This window comes from Pituophis catenifer, unplaced genomic scaffold, assembly GCF_029215685.1.
Source record: "Pituophis catenifer annectens isolate HBS135680 unplaced genomic scaffold, rPitCat1.0.hap2 SCAF_10, whole genome shotgun sequence".
Classification (NCBI taxonomy): domain Eukaryota; kingdom Metazoa; phylum Chordata; class Lepidosauria; order Squamata; family Colubridae; genus Pituophis; species Pituophis catenifer.
This window is the reverse complement of record NW_027256890.1, coordinates 10,097,114-10,111,295: the sequence shown is the minus strand read 5'-3', so window position 1 is coordinate 10,111,295 and position 14,182 is coordinate 10,097,114. Positions and strand designations below refer to the sequence as shown.

Sequence of the window (14,182 nt, the reverse complement as noted above, 5' to 3'; positions counted from 1 at the left end):
ACATCCAACAATTGAAAAGAAGCTGTGATTGACAGGAGAACACGGAGAGGACTGGTCTAAAAAGCCTCCAAGAATCACACACCACTAAATGGTTTAAAACAAGCAACAAATGTGCACGGAAGGAAATAAAAAACACGACGTTCATTTTTCTTTATTTTTTTATTTGTCTGCCTGTGTAGCGACGGAGTGTTTCGTTTTTAAAAGATCTGGGCTGAAAGCAGATAAAACTGTAGCTACATCGACTGGCCAGAAGCGTTCGCTAGAAACATCGACTTTGCAAAAAAAAATTTATGTTGAAATCCTACTCTGGGCTTTTGGGTTGGCTAGCAAAGCAACTACAAGTCCTCAACATACAACCATCCGTTTATCGACTGCTGGAAGTTACAATGGCACTGAAAAAAAATAACGGAAGGACAGAGATGGAAAGGGATCCTGGAGCTCTTCTAGTCCAACCCCGTGCTCAAACAGGAGTTCCTATCGCATTTCAGGCAAATGGCTCTTTAGTTTCTTATGACTTATGACTGGTCCTTGAACTTACGACCATCACGGGATCACTGCATACGGCATATATTTGTGACTTTCCCAGCCTGCTCCGAACAAGCAAAGCCAATGGGGGAGGGTGGATTCGCTTAACAACTTCATGATTCACTTAACAACCACGGCATGAAAAAGGTTGTAAAATCAGGTGTGACTCACTTAACGGCTGCAATGGAAAGTCTGATCCCAGTTGTCGTCGTAAGTAGAGGACAAGTATGTCAGACCAGCAGGGAAGTGTCTCGTAATTTAATCGTAATTTATGCTAATCGCTCGGCGTAATGGCTAACTGCTTACTAGAGAAGAAATAAATGCAGGTCACTGACTCGACTTACGACCACAACTGAGCCCAGAATTTACGTTGCTAAGTGAGACATTCGTTAAGCGAATTTGCCCCTTTATATGAGCTTTCTGGCCATCGTCGCTAAATGAATCACTGCAGTCGATAAGTTAGTTGTTAACCTAGTTGTTAAGTGAATCCCCATTGACTTTGCTTGTCAGGAGGTCGCAAAAGGGGATGACGTGACCCCTGGGACACTGCAAACCGTCATAAATATGAATCAATTGCCAAGCGTCTGAATTTTGATCCTGTGTCCGCGGAGATGCTGCAAACAGTCGTAAGTGTGATAAACAGACATAAGTCATTTTTTTCAGTGCCGTTGCAACATCGAATGGCCACTCAGCAAACGGTTGTAAATCAAGGACTGAGCTATCATGGCATGGAATCCAATCAGGTGTAACGACTAAACACAGCCTGACGTGTGCTGATGGATCAATCAATCGTGGTTAACCAAAACAGAGGATATGCGAACTCCGCTAACCTATAGCTTTTTGCTGTATGGATAATCTGGGTTCAACCGGTTCCGTCAACAGTTCTCTTCGGAGGAAACCTTGGCTCCAGGAAGGATGAGTGACGAAGCCGTCGCTCTTTTCTGATGTCTCCATTTGGCTCGGCGGTTTTTAAACCATACCTGTGTGTTGACAACAAAGAGAAGGACGTTACGTCACCCGCCATGAAACACATTTAATATGTTTTTATATGAAATCATATTTAAAAAAAAAAAAAAAAAAAGGAAAAGGATAAACTTAAGCACAAGGTGACTTAAAGGGACTCAGCGGCGAAGAGGCTGAGCTTGTCGATCGAAAGGTCGGCAGTTCAGCGGTTCGAATCCCTAATGCCGCATAACGGGGTGAGCTCCCGTGACTTGTCCCAGCTTCTGCCAACCTAGCAGTTCGAAAGCAGGTAAAAAATGCCAGTAAAAAAATAGGGACCACCTTTGGTGGGAAGGGAACAGCGTTCTGTGCACCTTTTGGCATTGAGTCATGCCGGCCACATAACCACGGAGACGTCTTCGGACAGCGCTGGCTCTTCGGCTTTGAAACGGAGATGAACACCGCCCCCTAGAGTCGGGAACGACTAGCACGTATGTGCGAGGGGAACCTTTACCTTTTTAAGCGCAAAGTGGAACCACATAACGGTTGCAAAATATGGAAACAATACAGGTAGTCCTCAATTTAGAAAACAGTTCGTTTAGTGACCGTTCAAAGTTACAACGTCACCGGAAAAAAGGGATTTTTAGGGCCACTTTTCACACAACCATTGCAGCCTCCCCACGGTCAAATTTCGGGCACTTGGCAACTGACTCGTATTTATGACGGTTGCAGGATCATGTGATCCCCCTTTTTGGCCTTCTGTCAACCAAAGTCAATGGGGAAGCCGGATTCACTTAACAACGGATTCAAGAATTTCACAACTAATTTAAGAATTGTGGTGATTCACCACAACAACTGGGACCAGAAAGGTTGTAAAATGGGACAAAACTCTCTTCACACATGTCTCGCTTAGCCACAGAAATTTGGGGCTCCGTTGTGGTCATAAGTCGAGGACTACCTGTCCTACTTACGACCATTTGCTTAATGTCTGGAGTGGGATTTGGGGGGGTTCTCCGAACTGCACAGAATCTTAGCTAGATGTTCTCCTCAACTCCTGTGAACCCCCAGCAGCCCCACCCCTGCCCGTTGTCCCCGATCCCCACCCCAAAAATTACCTCAACTCTCTCTTCCTTCAGGTGGATCTGGCTGGCTAAGTGTTCCCTGGTGATCACGTCTGGATATTGATTCTTATGGAAAAGGGTCTCCAAGGCCTGGAGCTGGTCCTCCGTGAAGATGGTCCGATGTCGCCGTGTCCGTCGCTGGATCTGCTGGAAGCTTTGAAGCTCGCTCGGGCTGCCGCGGTGATTCCTGCAAGGCCTGGCCAGGGGGTAGAAGAGCCTCATGGGCCACGCGTACCTGGTGTCCCCTAGAAGGAAGGACAATCTGTTGGGTTGGTCTCCAGAGATGCTTTGAACCAGTCCGTTGGTCTCAAGGTGTGGGAAGATAGGGCCATCTGCTTATCTGTGGAGGGTGGTCTTGGAGTGGTGCGGTGGCCTAGCAGTGGAGGTCTCGCCTCACAATCAGGAGGCTGTGAGTTTGATCCTAGGTAGAGGCAGAAATTTCTCTCTCTGGGCACAATGAGAATATATCTGCCGAACAAAACTCCGCATTGGCGACAGGAAAGTATCCGGCCATGAAAACACTCTGCTAGCTCCATTCCGTTGCCCAGACTCCACCCACAAGGATTATGGGTTCGTTTAGATAATGATGATGGTGATGGTGATGATGATATGGAGGGTGGTCTCCTCCCCAGCTCAAGAGAGATGCTTTTCTCTGCTTATCTTGGAGGGTGGTCTTGGAGTGGTGTGGTGGCCTAGCGGTGGAACTCTCGCCTCACAATCAGGAGGCTGTGAGTTCAATCCTAGGTAGAGGCAGATATTTCTCTTTCTGGGCACAATGAGAATATATCTGCCGAACAAAACTCCGCATTGGCGACAGGAAAGGCATCCGGCCAGTAAACATTCAGCACCATTCAGTTGCCCAGACTCCACCCGCAAAGATTATGGGGTCGTTAAGATGATGATGATGATGATGATGATGACGATGATGATATGGAAGGTGGTCTTCAACCCAGCTCAAGGGAGATGCTTTCTCTGCTTATCTAGGGAGAGTGGTCTTGGCATCAGCTCAAGAAGGAAAGATGATTTTACAGGTAGTCCTCGACTTACGGCCACAATTGACCCTAACATTTCTGTTGCTGACCGAGACGTTTGTTCAATGAATCGTGTCCTATTCTACGACCTTTCTTGCCACAGTTTGTGAAGTAAATCACTGCGGTCATTAAGTTAGTAGCAGAGTTCTTAAGTGAATCTGGCATCCCCGTTGACTTTGCTTCTCAGAAGGACGCAAAAAGGGATGGTAAGACCCCGGGGACACTGCGACCATCATAAGTACGAGTCAGTTGCCAAGCGTCCCAATTTTGATCATCTGACCATGGAGATGCTGCGACGGTCATAACCGTCAAGGCTCAAGGTTGACTCAGCCTTCCATCCTTTTCGAGGTAGGTAAAATGAGCACCTGGATTGTGGACTAGCTGTACTAAGTCTGAAATATGACAATTTTCCAGGAAGGCTACAGATGGGTGCCAAGAGATGAAACATGGACGCAACCCAACAACTCTCTCGTTTCCCCTCCCCACAACATACACACACACACTTTGGAAGGATAACAGCAAAGCCTGTTGATCTCACACACCCTCACAAACTCACAAATACGCACATCAAAAAAAACCCAATGAAATCTCTGGATCCTCGGATAAATGTTGGAAGTGCAATTCGGCCAGCGGTACTTTCTTTCACCAGTGGTGGACCTGCCCTCAGATCAGGAAATTTTGGGAAAAGATTCAAAAAATGGTTGAACGAGATAACAGGTGCAAGTTTCCCCCTAACTCCAGATTCTTACTTATTCGGAATCAAGCTAAAAGAATGTTATTATATTAAGGAGAGGTGAAGAAATATATAACAAGCAGACCAGTTATGACGGAAACGTGGGAAAAGATTTGGGTCAGAAATGTTAAATTTACGCAAACACAAAATTTGAGAGAGAATTTTTATAAAATGTTTTATAGATGGCACTTAGATCCTAAAAAATTATCATGTATGTACTCGAATTTGCAAGCTAAATGTTGGAGATGTGAATGTAATGATGCAACCTATTATCATATATGGTAAGAAAATCAAGGCATTTTGGATAAAAATTTGGTGGGTGATGCAGAACATTTTGAAAAGAAGGTTGAAATTTACTCCTCAATTGTTCCTATTGGGTATAACTACAGACTGTACAGTTTCAGAGACTAAATTGATTTTGAACTTAATATCAGTAGCTAGGTTGTTGGTAGCTCAGTATTGGAAGAAAGACTCTCTGCCTACTATTGAAGAGTGGATATTGAAAGTAACAAACCTAGCAGAAATGGCGAAAATTTCAGCGTATTTGAAGGACCACACGCAAGAAAGATACGTATCGGAATGGAGAAGATGGATTGATTATATTCAAAATAAATATCAGACAAGAAAATATCAAATAGCTTATGAATGAATGTTAGCATTAGAAGTATTAGGTTATCTATAGTGGAGTTAAGGTTTCAGGGGGGGAGTTAGTACTTTGAGGATAAGTAGATTAATCTAGTTTATGATTGGTTAAATGAAATACCTTGTATTTTGCTCTGGGAAGTCGGGGGGGGGGAGGGTGGGATGAGGGGGAGGAAGGGTGGGGGGAACATGGGGAAGAAAATTTTTGTATTTTTTTTTTGTAAAACTTTTCAATAAAAAAAAGAAATATATAACAAGCAGAATGTCACTTTGAAACAATGCTTAAGAAGGAAACAAAATTTCTTTTATTTATATGTTGTATAAATGTTTGTTGTGTGTATGTTATGTTATGTTTTTTTTAATATTTATACTCTAATAAAAATTTAGTTAAAAAAAATAAAATAAAAGACGTGGGCAAACAAATGACTGGCATTTATTCATCCATATTACAACAGCTGCGAGAATGGCACTTGCCCAGCATTGGAAAAATGCAAATACACCATCAGATCAACTTATAATAAATAAGGTATTGAATTGTGCCGAATTGGACAAATTAATGTATATCCTAAGAGACCAAAAAGAATCCATATACTACAGCAACTGGGAATGCTGGTATATATGGCTAAAGAAGAGGACAAATATAGAATAAATAACATAGTATTAAATACATACTTAATTATAATGAGATAGCGTTTGGTATTTAAAATAGTCAACGCTAATTGAACAAAAAGTATTTACCGGGATGTAACTATGAATAAGTATTTGGGGGTTCGATACGACCCCCCCGGTTAGTCTTTCTTTGTGGTTGTCTTTATGTGTTGTGTTGTATACCCATATATAACTTATATTTGTTTGAAGATTACACTATGTGTTTTTTTTAATCTGTAAATAATTCATAAAGATCTATTTAAAAAAAAAAAATCAAGGAAATTCGCTTGAATGAACTAAGGAAACAGTAAAACACACAAACACACTTTGGAAGAATAACATCAAAGCCTGGTGATCTCACAATCACACACACATCCAAAAAGAAAAAACCCAAAGGAAATTCGCTTGGATGAACTAAAGAAACAGACATTTTTGGAACGGACAAAAACTTTTAGGAAATTTCAAGGCTGATTTTTTTGACCTTGGAGTCCTGATTCGCCGATAAAGTTCGGCTGGAGGGAGCTGTACCCCAATGGCAGCCCCCTACCCTCACATCCCCCCCTTGATCTCATTCACACTCACACACTCACACATTAAAAAAAAACCCAAGGAAATTCGCTTGAATGAACACTATAAAAAGATGTTGAGACTCTAGAAAGAGTGCAGAGAAGAGCAACCAGGATGATTAGGGAATTGGAGGCTAAAACATATGAAGAATGGTTGCAGGAACTGGGCATGGCTACTCTACTGAAGAGAAGGACCAGGGAGACAGGATAGCAGTCTTCCAATATTTGAGGGGCTGCCACAGAGAGGAAGGGGGTCAAGCTATTTTCCAAAGCACCTGAAGGAATAATGGATGGAATCTGACCAAGGAGAGATTCAACCTGGAAATAAGGAGAAATTTTCTGACAGTGAGAGCAATCGACCCATGGAACAGAAGTTGCCTTCAGAAGTTGTGGGAGCTTCATCACTGGAGGCTTTCAAGAAGAGACTAGACTGCCATCTGTCAGAAATGGTGTGTAGGGTCTCCTGCTTGGGCGTGGGGTTGGACTAGATGACCTACAAGGTCCCTTCCAATTCTGTCAATCTGAGTCTATCTAAAATGATCAAAAGTCTGGAGACTAAAACATGAAGGAAGGTTGCAGGAACTGGGCATGGCTAAAGAGAAGGACCAGGGGAGACATGATAGCAGTCTTCCAATATTTGAGGGGCTGCCACAGAGAGGAGGAGGGGGTCAAGCTATTTTCCAAAGCACCTGAAGGCCAGACAAGGAATGATGGATGGAAACTGAACAAGGAGAGATTCAATCTGGAAACAAGGAGAAATTTTCTAACTGTGAGAGCAATCAACCCATGGAACAAGAGTTGCCTTCAGAAGTTGTGGGAGCTTCATCACTGGAGGCTTTCAAGAAGAGACTGGACTGCCATCTGTCAGAAATGGTGTAGGGTCTCCTGCTTGGGAGGGGGTTGGACTAGATGACCTACAAGGTCCCTCCCAACTCTGCTAATCTGTTAAACTAAAGAAACAAAAATCTTTGGACAAAAACTTGAAGACTGATTTTTGACCTCGGAGTCCTGAGTTCTCCAATAAAGTTGGGCTAGAGGGAGCTGCCCCCCCCAATGGCAGCCCCCTATCCTCACAGCTTCCCCCCCCCCTTGATCTCATTCACACATACACACACATACATCCAAAAAGCCCCAAAGAAATTCACTTCAAGGAACAAAAACAGACATCTTTGGAACGGACAAAAAACTTTTAGGAAACTCCAAGACTGATTTTTGACCTCGGAGTCCTGAGTTCTCCAATAAAGTTCGGCTGGAGGGAGCTGCCCCACCCCAATGGCAGCCCCCTACCCCCACCCTCCAAGACTTTTGCACCCCACCTTCCAACCAAAATCCTCACCCAGCCAATTTGCACCGTCTTGCCAGGTGCGGACTTGCTCCCTGGGACAGCAGCAACAGCCGCACGAGGACGACCCAACTCTTTCTCCTTCCTCCGTCTCTTCTTCCTCGGTAGCCAGGTTCCCCCAAAAGCACAAGGTTTTGGGGTCCTCCTGCTCCCAAATACCTCGGAAACAGAAAGGGAAGAGGACGGGGGCTCTGGTCTCCGCCGAGCCCGAAAGGATGCTCTCGATGGTGAAGGAGTAGGGTTTCTTCTGGCGACACTTCTCCAGCTCAGGTGCTGAAGGAACTTCGGTTGACATCTTTCTCCGTGGTATCACAGCTACATCTGAGGGACCGAAGGAGATACAGCTGCTGCTTTATCATCAGTTGGGAAATTTGCCCCCCAAAAAATGGGAAAGGGGAGACATAAATGTTCCTCAGAAGGGGAACATGCCTTCTGACAACTCTTTGAAGAGTTCCAACTGTGCCTTCCTCACCGCTTGTCTCTCCTGTAATCTAGTTAGTTGCTTTATAACAGCGTAGTAAATATATACAGAGACACACACACATCCTCGCTCACAGTCCTTTAATCCTTCTTGGATAGAAACCACCTCTCTCTTTCACACACACACACACACACACACACACACACACCCCTCTGAAAAGCTGGAATAAAATAAATTCAAGCTAATCTTGACAGCTTTGTGAAGGGTTAGGGTGGATCTAAGATTTAGCTAATCCCGCAGGAATGACCGGGTGGAAATCTGATTTCTCAATCTTAACGGCAGGATGAAGTTGGTTTATGATGTCCATTGTATGGCAAAGCTTGTCTTTTCTTTCTTTCTTTTTAGAGGGAAGGAGAGAAAGAAGCTATTTCTCAGGCCCCAGAAATGGCCCGGGGAGGATTAGTGCCTTGAAAAAAAAAAAAAGAAAAGAAAAGAAAAAGAAGAGAAAGAGGAAAAGCAAATTATCCTTTTTTTTCTTTTGACCATAGGAAAGGCTTCTTGTCAAAAGATACAACTGTCATATTGCACAATATAAGAAGTCCGGGGATGGGAACTGGGGCTGGGGGAAATGGGATAGATGCAGGGGTGAAATCCAGCAAGTTCTGACAGATTCTGGAGAAATTTTGAGCAGTTCAGAGAACTGGCAAATACCATCTTTGGCTGGCCCCAGAGTGGGGTAGGAATGGAGATTTTGCAACATCCTTCCCTCAGGAGTGGGGAGGAAATGGGGATTTTGCAGTATCCTTCCCCCAGGAGTGGGGAGGGAATGGGGATTTTGCAGTATCCTTCTCCTGGAGTGGGGAGGGAATGGGGATTTTGCAGTATCCTTCCCCCAGAAGTGGGGAGGGAATGGAGATTTTGCAGTATCCTTCCCACAGAAGTGGGGAGGGAATGGAGATTTTGCAGTATCCTTCCCCTGCCACGCCCACCAAGTCACACCATGCCCACCAAGCCACGCCCGCAGAACCGGTAGTAAAAAAATTTAGATTTCACCACTGGATAAATGAATTTAGCATTGCAAGAGGAAGCCAACAATATTAGCAGCGGCCAAGAACTCTTGCAAAATAGAAGTTGTTTCTCTCTCTCCCTCTCTCTCTCTCTCTCTCTCTCTCTCTTGAAAGTCAATGTATTGATGACTTGGAACTCAGGCAAAAGTTGGATATTTCTGATGGGGAGTCAATTCCAATTTATTTTCTCTGTTTTGTAGAATAAACAGGAAGCCCCATTAATGGGACATTAGGCCGATTAGGAATTTCCAGATTATGCTACTAGGAGTGTAGGTCTGGAGTAGAAGGAAGAACATGAGGGAGAGGGGGAGAGAAAGGGATCTAGAGTTGAGATTGAGAGAGGTAGAAGGAGGGGAGGATAGAAAAAGAAAGGATGAATGGATGAAGACAGATAAGAGATCACATGCAAGAGAGATATGATGATGAATATGTGTGTGCATATATATAATAATATATATATAATATAATATATAATAAAGGCCCGAAGATGACAAGGTAGAGAGCCTGTCAAAACGTTGCCTAACCTTAAAGTGTTGGTTAGGATTTCAGCCAGAGTTTTTGAAAGACCTTAAAAAGGTTTTTGTTTGGGAATTTAGAGGATTCTGAGCTGGGATCTTAGCCAGGATTTTAAACATTTTAACTAACAAACTTATAATGACGCGGGAAAACACCCGAGATTTTAACTTTTTACATACACACACCCGCGAAAACTTAAGAAGACATATATATATATATATGTTTTTCCTCTAGCCAGGTTTTTCCTACGTAACCAAGGTTTTTCTGCAGCCCTAGCTCAGTAGAATCACATCCACTCGATTCTGGGCTTTTTTCTTTCTGACAGCCAGCAAGTTCTTGCTGCCAGGTGAGAGACTTAAGAGTCGGGTCGTAAGTGCGAGGACTTGGTCATAAGTGCGAGGACCTTCCAGAAATGACTCTGACCAGCTAGCCACACCCACCTAGTCACATGACCTCCAAGCCACACCCACAAAATAAGCCACGCCCACAGAACCGGTAGTAAAAAAATTTAGAACCCACCCGATATATACCCGTGAAAACTTACATAGACAAAGACAGACAGACAGACAGACAGACAGACAGACAGACAGACAGACAGATAGATAGATAGCCAGATCTTCCTACGTAAACCAAGATTTTTATGCAGCCCTAGTTCACAATCCACTAGTTTCTAGGCTTTTTTTCTGGCAGCCAGCAAACACTCTGCTGCCCATTGGGAGACTAAGGAGACTAAGATAGATCTATTTCGGACTTATAAGTCCTCATCAGTTAGCCACACCCTCATCCGAAATAGATCCATGGGCCTTCCGGAAGATCCAAAAGTCGGAAAATGGGCCCATTTCCAGCCTCTGGAGGGCTCCGGAACCCAGGGGAGGCCATTTTCACCCTTCCGGAGACTCGAGGAAAGCCTCCAGAGCTTGGGGAGGGCAGAATTCCCCTCCCCCACTGCCATGGTGTAAGAGGCCGAGTAGGCCATGCCCACCCAGCAACCAGGCACAGAACCGGTTGCTAAAATTTTTGAATCCCACCCCTGCCTCCAGGGCCCCTTACAACTGTATTATTCTGAAGCTTGAGGGGCCAATTTCCTTCCCCGGGGATGGACTAGATAGCTTCCTAGACCCCAATGCCATCTCTGCCCTCCTGCGAGGGTGCCAAAATTTGCTTCAAGGGAGGGGAATTTGAGCAGCATTTCTCCAAGTTCAGGCTGATCAATTCTCTCCCCCCCCCCTCGCCCCCGCCTCCATGTCACCATGACGGCGACTGAGACCTTATTCAACAAATCTTCATGTGCGTCTGCCACCTATCTCGCCATCCGGGCTTGGTGCATTTAGCCTCTTAGTCTCCCGGCTGATTGCTTTCTTTGATTTTCCCTACAGCTTTCACTTTGGGGAAAAATAGACCAGTAATGCTTCTTTTATCAAAGAATTATGGGGTTTAAAACCCAGATTTTCAGCAAGAGGCGTTTTGATAAGAGCCGGTAATCAAATCTAAATCAGCTAGGGCTGCTTTGTATCCAGGTTACCCGGAGGTGGTGGGATGGAGGGGATGTATTGATGTGGTGTTTATGGAGATAGAGATCTCCCTGAGCCATTCCATTTTTTTAAAAAAAAAAAAAAAAGAAGAAAGAAGAAAATAAAAAACAAGGAGAATGGAAGCGAGGGGGAGAATGTATAGACATGCGACAGACAATGGCGAGATAGGGCGGGCGAGAATTGAAAAAGGGCCTTTATCGGTTTGGTAAGAGACGCTAAAACCATTATGAGGATTAACCACAGAGAGAGAGAAAAGCAGGGAGTTAATCTGCTTTAGCTATTCATTTGTGAAAAGTGAATTTATAGGTTCGATTCCCACCTTCCTCCTCCATATAAGTACAAGAGTAATGCCATCTTTCCCCACCACTCTTGTTTTCTTTGCTAATCCGACACAAATATCCATCCTGCCTGCAAAGCAGAAACCGCCAATCTTTTTGGGCAGCGGGGACCGGTTCCGTAGAGAGAGGTTTTTCCGTGACCGGAGGGCAGGGGGGGAACTGAAAAAATTCAGCAACCGGTTCGTTGCCCATGGCGTGGCCATGGGGGCATGGCCTACTCGGCCTCCTGCACCATGGGGGGGGGGCATTTTCACCCTCCCCAGGCTCCAGAGGCTTTCCTTGAGCCTCCAGGAGGGTGAAAACAGCCTCCCCCAAGCACAGGAGGCCCTCCAGAGACAGGAAATGGGCCCGTATCCGGACTTCCGGTACTTCCGGTAGGCCCATTTTTCACCCTCCCCAGGCTCCAGTGGCTTTCCTCGAGCTTCCAGGAGGGCAAAAACGGCCTCCCCCGAGCACCAGAGGCCCTCCAGTGGGCAGAAATGGGTCAGTTTTCAGACTTCCGGTACTTCCGTTAGGCCTGTTTTTTGCCCTCCCAGAGCCTCCGCGCACGCCCTGCACTTACCTGGCATCCAAAACGGGCCACGTGGAGACTCCTGGGAGGGGAGGGGTGGGGTGGGCGGGGTCAGCCAGTCCTTGGAAAAACCAGTTCGGCGAACCAAATAAAAATTACATCCGGTTCGCCTGAACTGATCTGAATCGGCTGAATCCTATCCCAGGGGCTTGGTTTGTTTGCATGCATCGGTTTCTGGCATACCATGGACCGGTGTCTGTCCATGGACTGGGGGTTGGAGACCCCTGCTGTAAAGGATGGGCATGAGGATCCAATGCAGCGGTATAGACCTGGTTCACTCCTTTAAAAGCCGTAGTTCTCCACTTCAAGAACTTGAAGATGGATGAACTTCAACTCCCAGAATTCCCCAGCCAGCCAAACGCAGGGAGGAAAAAAACCTAAGTACGCTGATGACACCCAGCTGTACATCTCCACCCCGGCCACCCCAACGATGCCCTTGAAGTAATGTCCCGGTGTCTGGAGGCTGTGCGGATCTGGATGGGGAGAAACCGGCTCAGGCTCAACCCTTCCAAGACTGAGTGGCTGTGGTTTCCGGCATCCCGATATAGTCAGATGACTCCATCTCTGACTATTGGGGGCGAGTCTTTGGCCCCTCAGAGAGGGCTCGCAATCTGGGAGTCCTTCTGGATATGCAGCCGTCCTTGGAGGAACATCTGACGGCTGTGCCAGGGGGACTTTTTGTCAGGTTCACCTGATACGCCAGTTGTGGCCCTTTCTTGATTGGGATTCCCTGTGCACAGTCACTCATGCCTTCGTCACCTTTCGCCTGGACTACTGCAATGCTCTCTACATGGGGCTCCCCTTGAGGGGCACCCGGAGGCTCCAACTGGTCCAGAATGCGGCCGCGCGGGTAGTTACAGGAGCTGCATACAACACCTCTCCTGCGTGAGCTGCACTGGCTCCCAGTGGTCTTCCGGGTGCGCTTCAAGGTGTTGGTTATCACCTTTAAAGCGCTCCATGGCATAGGACCTAGATATCTTCGAGACCGCCTGCTGCTACCGACGGCCTCCCATCGACCTGTGCGCTCCCACAGAGAGGGTCTCCTCGGGGTGCCATCAGCCAAACAATGTAGGCTGGTGACCCCCAGGGGGAGGGCCTTCTCTGTGGGGGCACCTACCCTATGGAACCAGCTGCCCCCTGAGATAAGGAGAATCCAAGACCTTGGTGCCTTCCGCCGTGCCCTTAAAACTTTCTTTTTTCAGCAAGCCGGGCTGGCTTAACACTTTTAAATGTTTTTAACTGGTTTGTCATTGTTTTTTAATTACGGGGCCAAATTTATATATATCTTTTTAATAGTATTTTAATGTTTGTAGTTTATGTTTTTATTCGGCTGTACACCGCCCTGAGTCCTCAGAGAGAAGGGCGGTATATAAATTTGATATAAAATACATAAATAAAAATAAATAAATCACATGCCAAAAGCGGGGGGAGCCTGGGGGGAGGGGTGTCCCGCACGCATGCGCGGGGGGCATTGAATTATGGGAATGGGCACGCGCATGCACGACATCCCCCCCCCAACGCTCCCCACGCTTTTGGCACGCGATGGCAAAAAGATTAGCCATCACTGGGATAGGTGGGTTGGACTAGAACAGGGGTCAGCAACTTGCAGCTCTGGAGCCGCATGTGGCTCTTTCACCCCTCCCTGTCACTCAAAATATGCGTCACAACTGCCAATGTGCAACACCTGCCAGCACGTGATTTATTTTCAACCCCCGGTAGGCCAACCATGGATAAATCCAAGAAAATAAAAGTTTCAGAAGAAGACAGAACGTTTAATTCGACTACGTATGCTAGTTTTGTGGCCGCTCAAGAAATAGTCAGGCACGGGAAGGGTTTTGTGGCTCCCGGTGTTTTCTTTTCTGTGGGAAACGGGTCCAAATGGCTCTTTGAGTGTTTAAGGTTGCAGACCCCTGGACTAGAAGACCTCCAAGGTCCTTTTAAACTCTGCTATTCTGTTCACACTATTCGGATAGAAGTCGTGGCAAGCACTGTCTCCACTAGCTGGAGCTGTCGTGCATGGAAAAATTCAGCTTTTTCCGGTGTGTGCATGTTGTCTTGTCATTTAGATTCCTGACGCACTCGATGGTAAAGCCATGTTGTGTTCCTGCAGAAAGTTACACATCTCCTTGGGGTGAAGATCCAGGAGTGAGGGGCCTCCTCCTCTTCCAAAGGTTGAACAAGGTCGCA

At 46.0% G+C, this 14,182-nt stretch overlaps 1 protein-coding gene across 1 annotated transcript; it reads right to left on the bottom strand.

The window, feature by feature from the left end:
- Positions 1-944: 944 nt before the first annotated feature.
- On the bottom strand, positions 945-7,845 carry GSC2 (goosecoid homeobox 2). The gene is made up of 3 exons (XM_070951132.1): positions 7,545-7,845; positions 2,583-2,833; positions 945-1,505 (listed from the first exon to the last, which is right to left on the bottom strand). Exons 1-3 carry the CDS (start codon positions 7,843-7,845, stop codon positions 1,401-1,403), a joined length of 657 nt encoding a protein of 218 aa, XP_070807233.1. The 3' UTR covers positions 945-1,400.
- Between the last annotated feature and the right edge of the window lie 6,337 nt (positions 7,846-14,182).

Bases quoted from the DNA above. Each gene is read 5' to 3' on its own strand.
- GSC2 (XM_070951132.1), bottom strand. From the start codon at position 7,845: ATGTCAACCGAAGTTCCTTCAGCACCTGAGCTGGAGAAGTGTCGCCAG. The intron at 2,834-7,544 runs GTGAGGATTTTG...CCTTCCTTCTAG, and splicing joins AGACGGTGCAAATTGGCTGG to GGGACACCAGGTACGCGTGG. The intron at 1,506-2,582 runs GTAATTTTTGGG...GTCAACACACAG, and splicing joins TGAAGGAAGAGAGAGTTGAG to GTATGGTTTAAAAACCGCCG.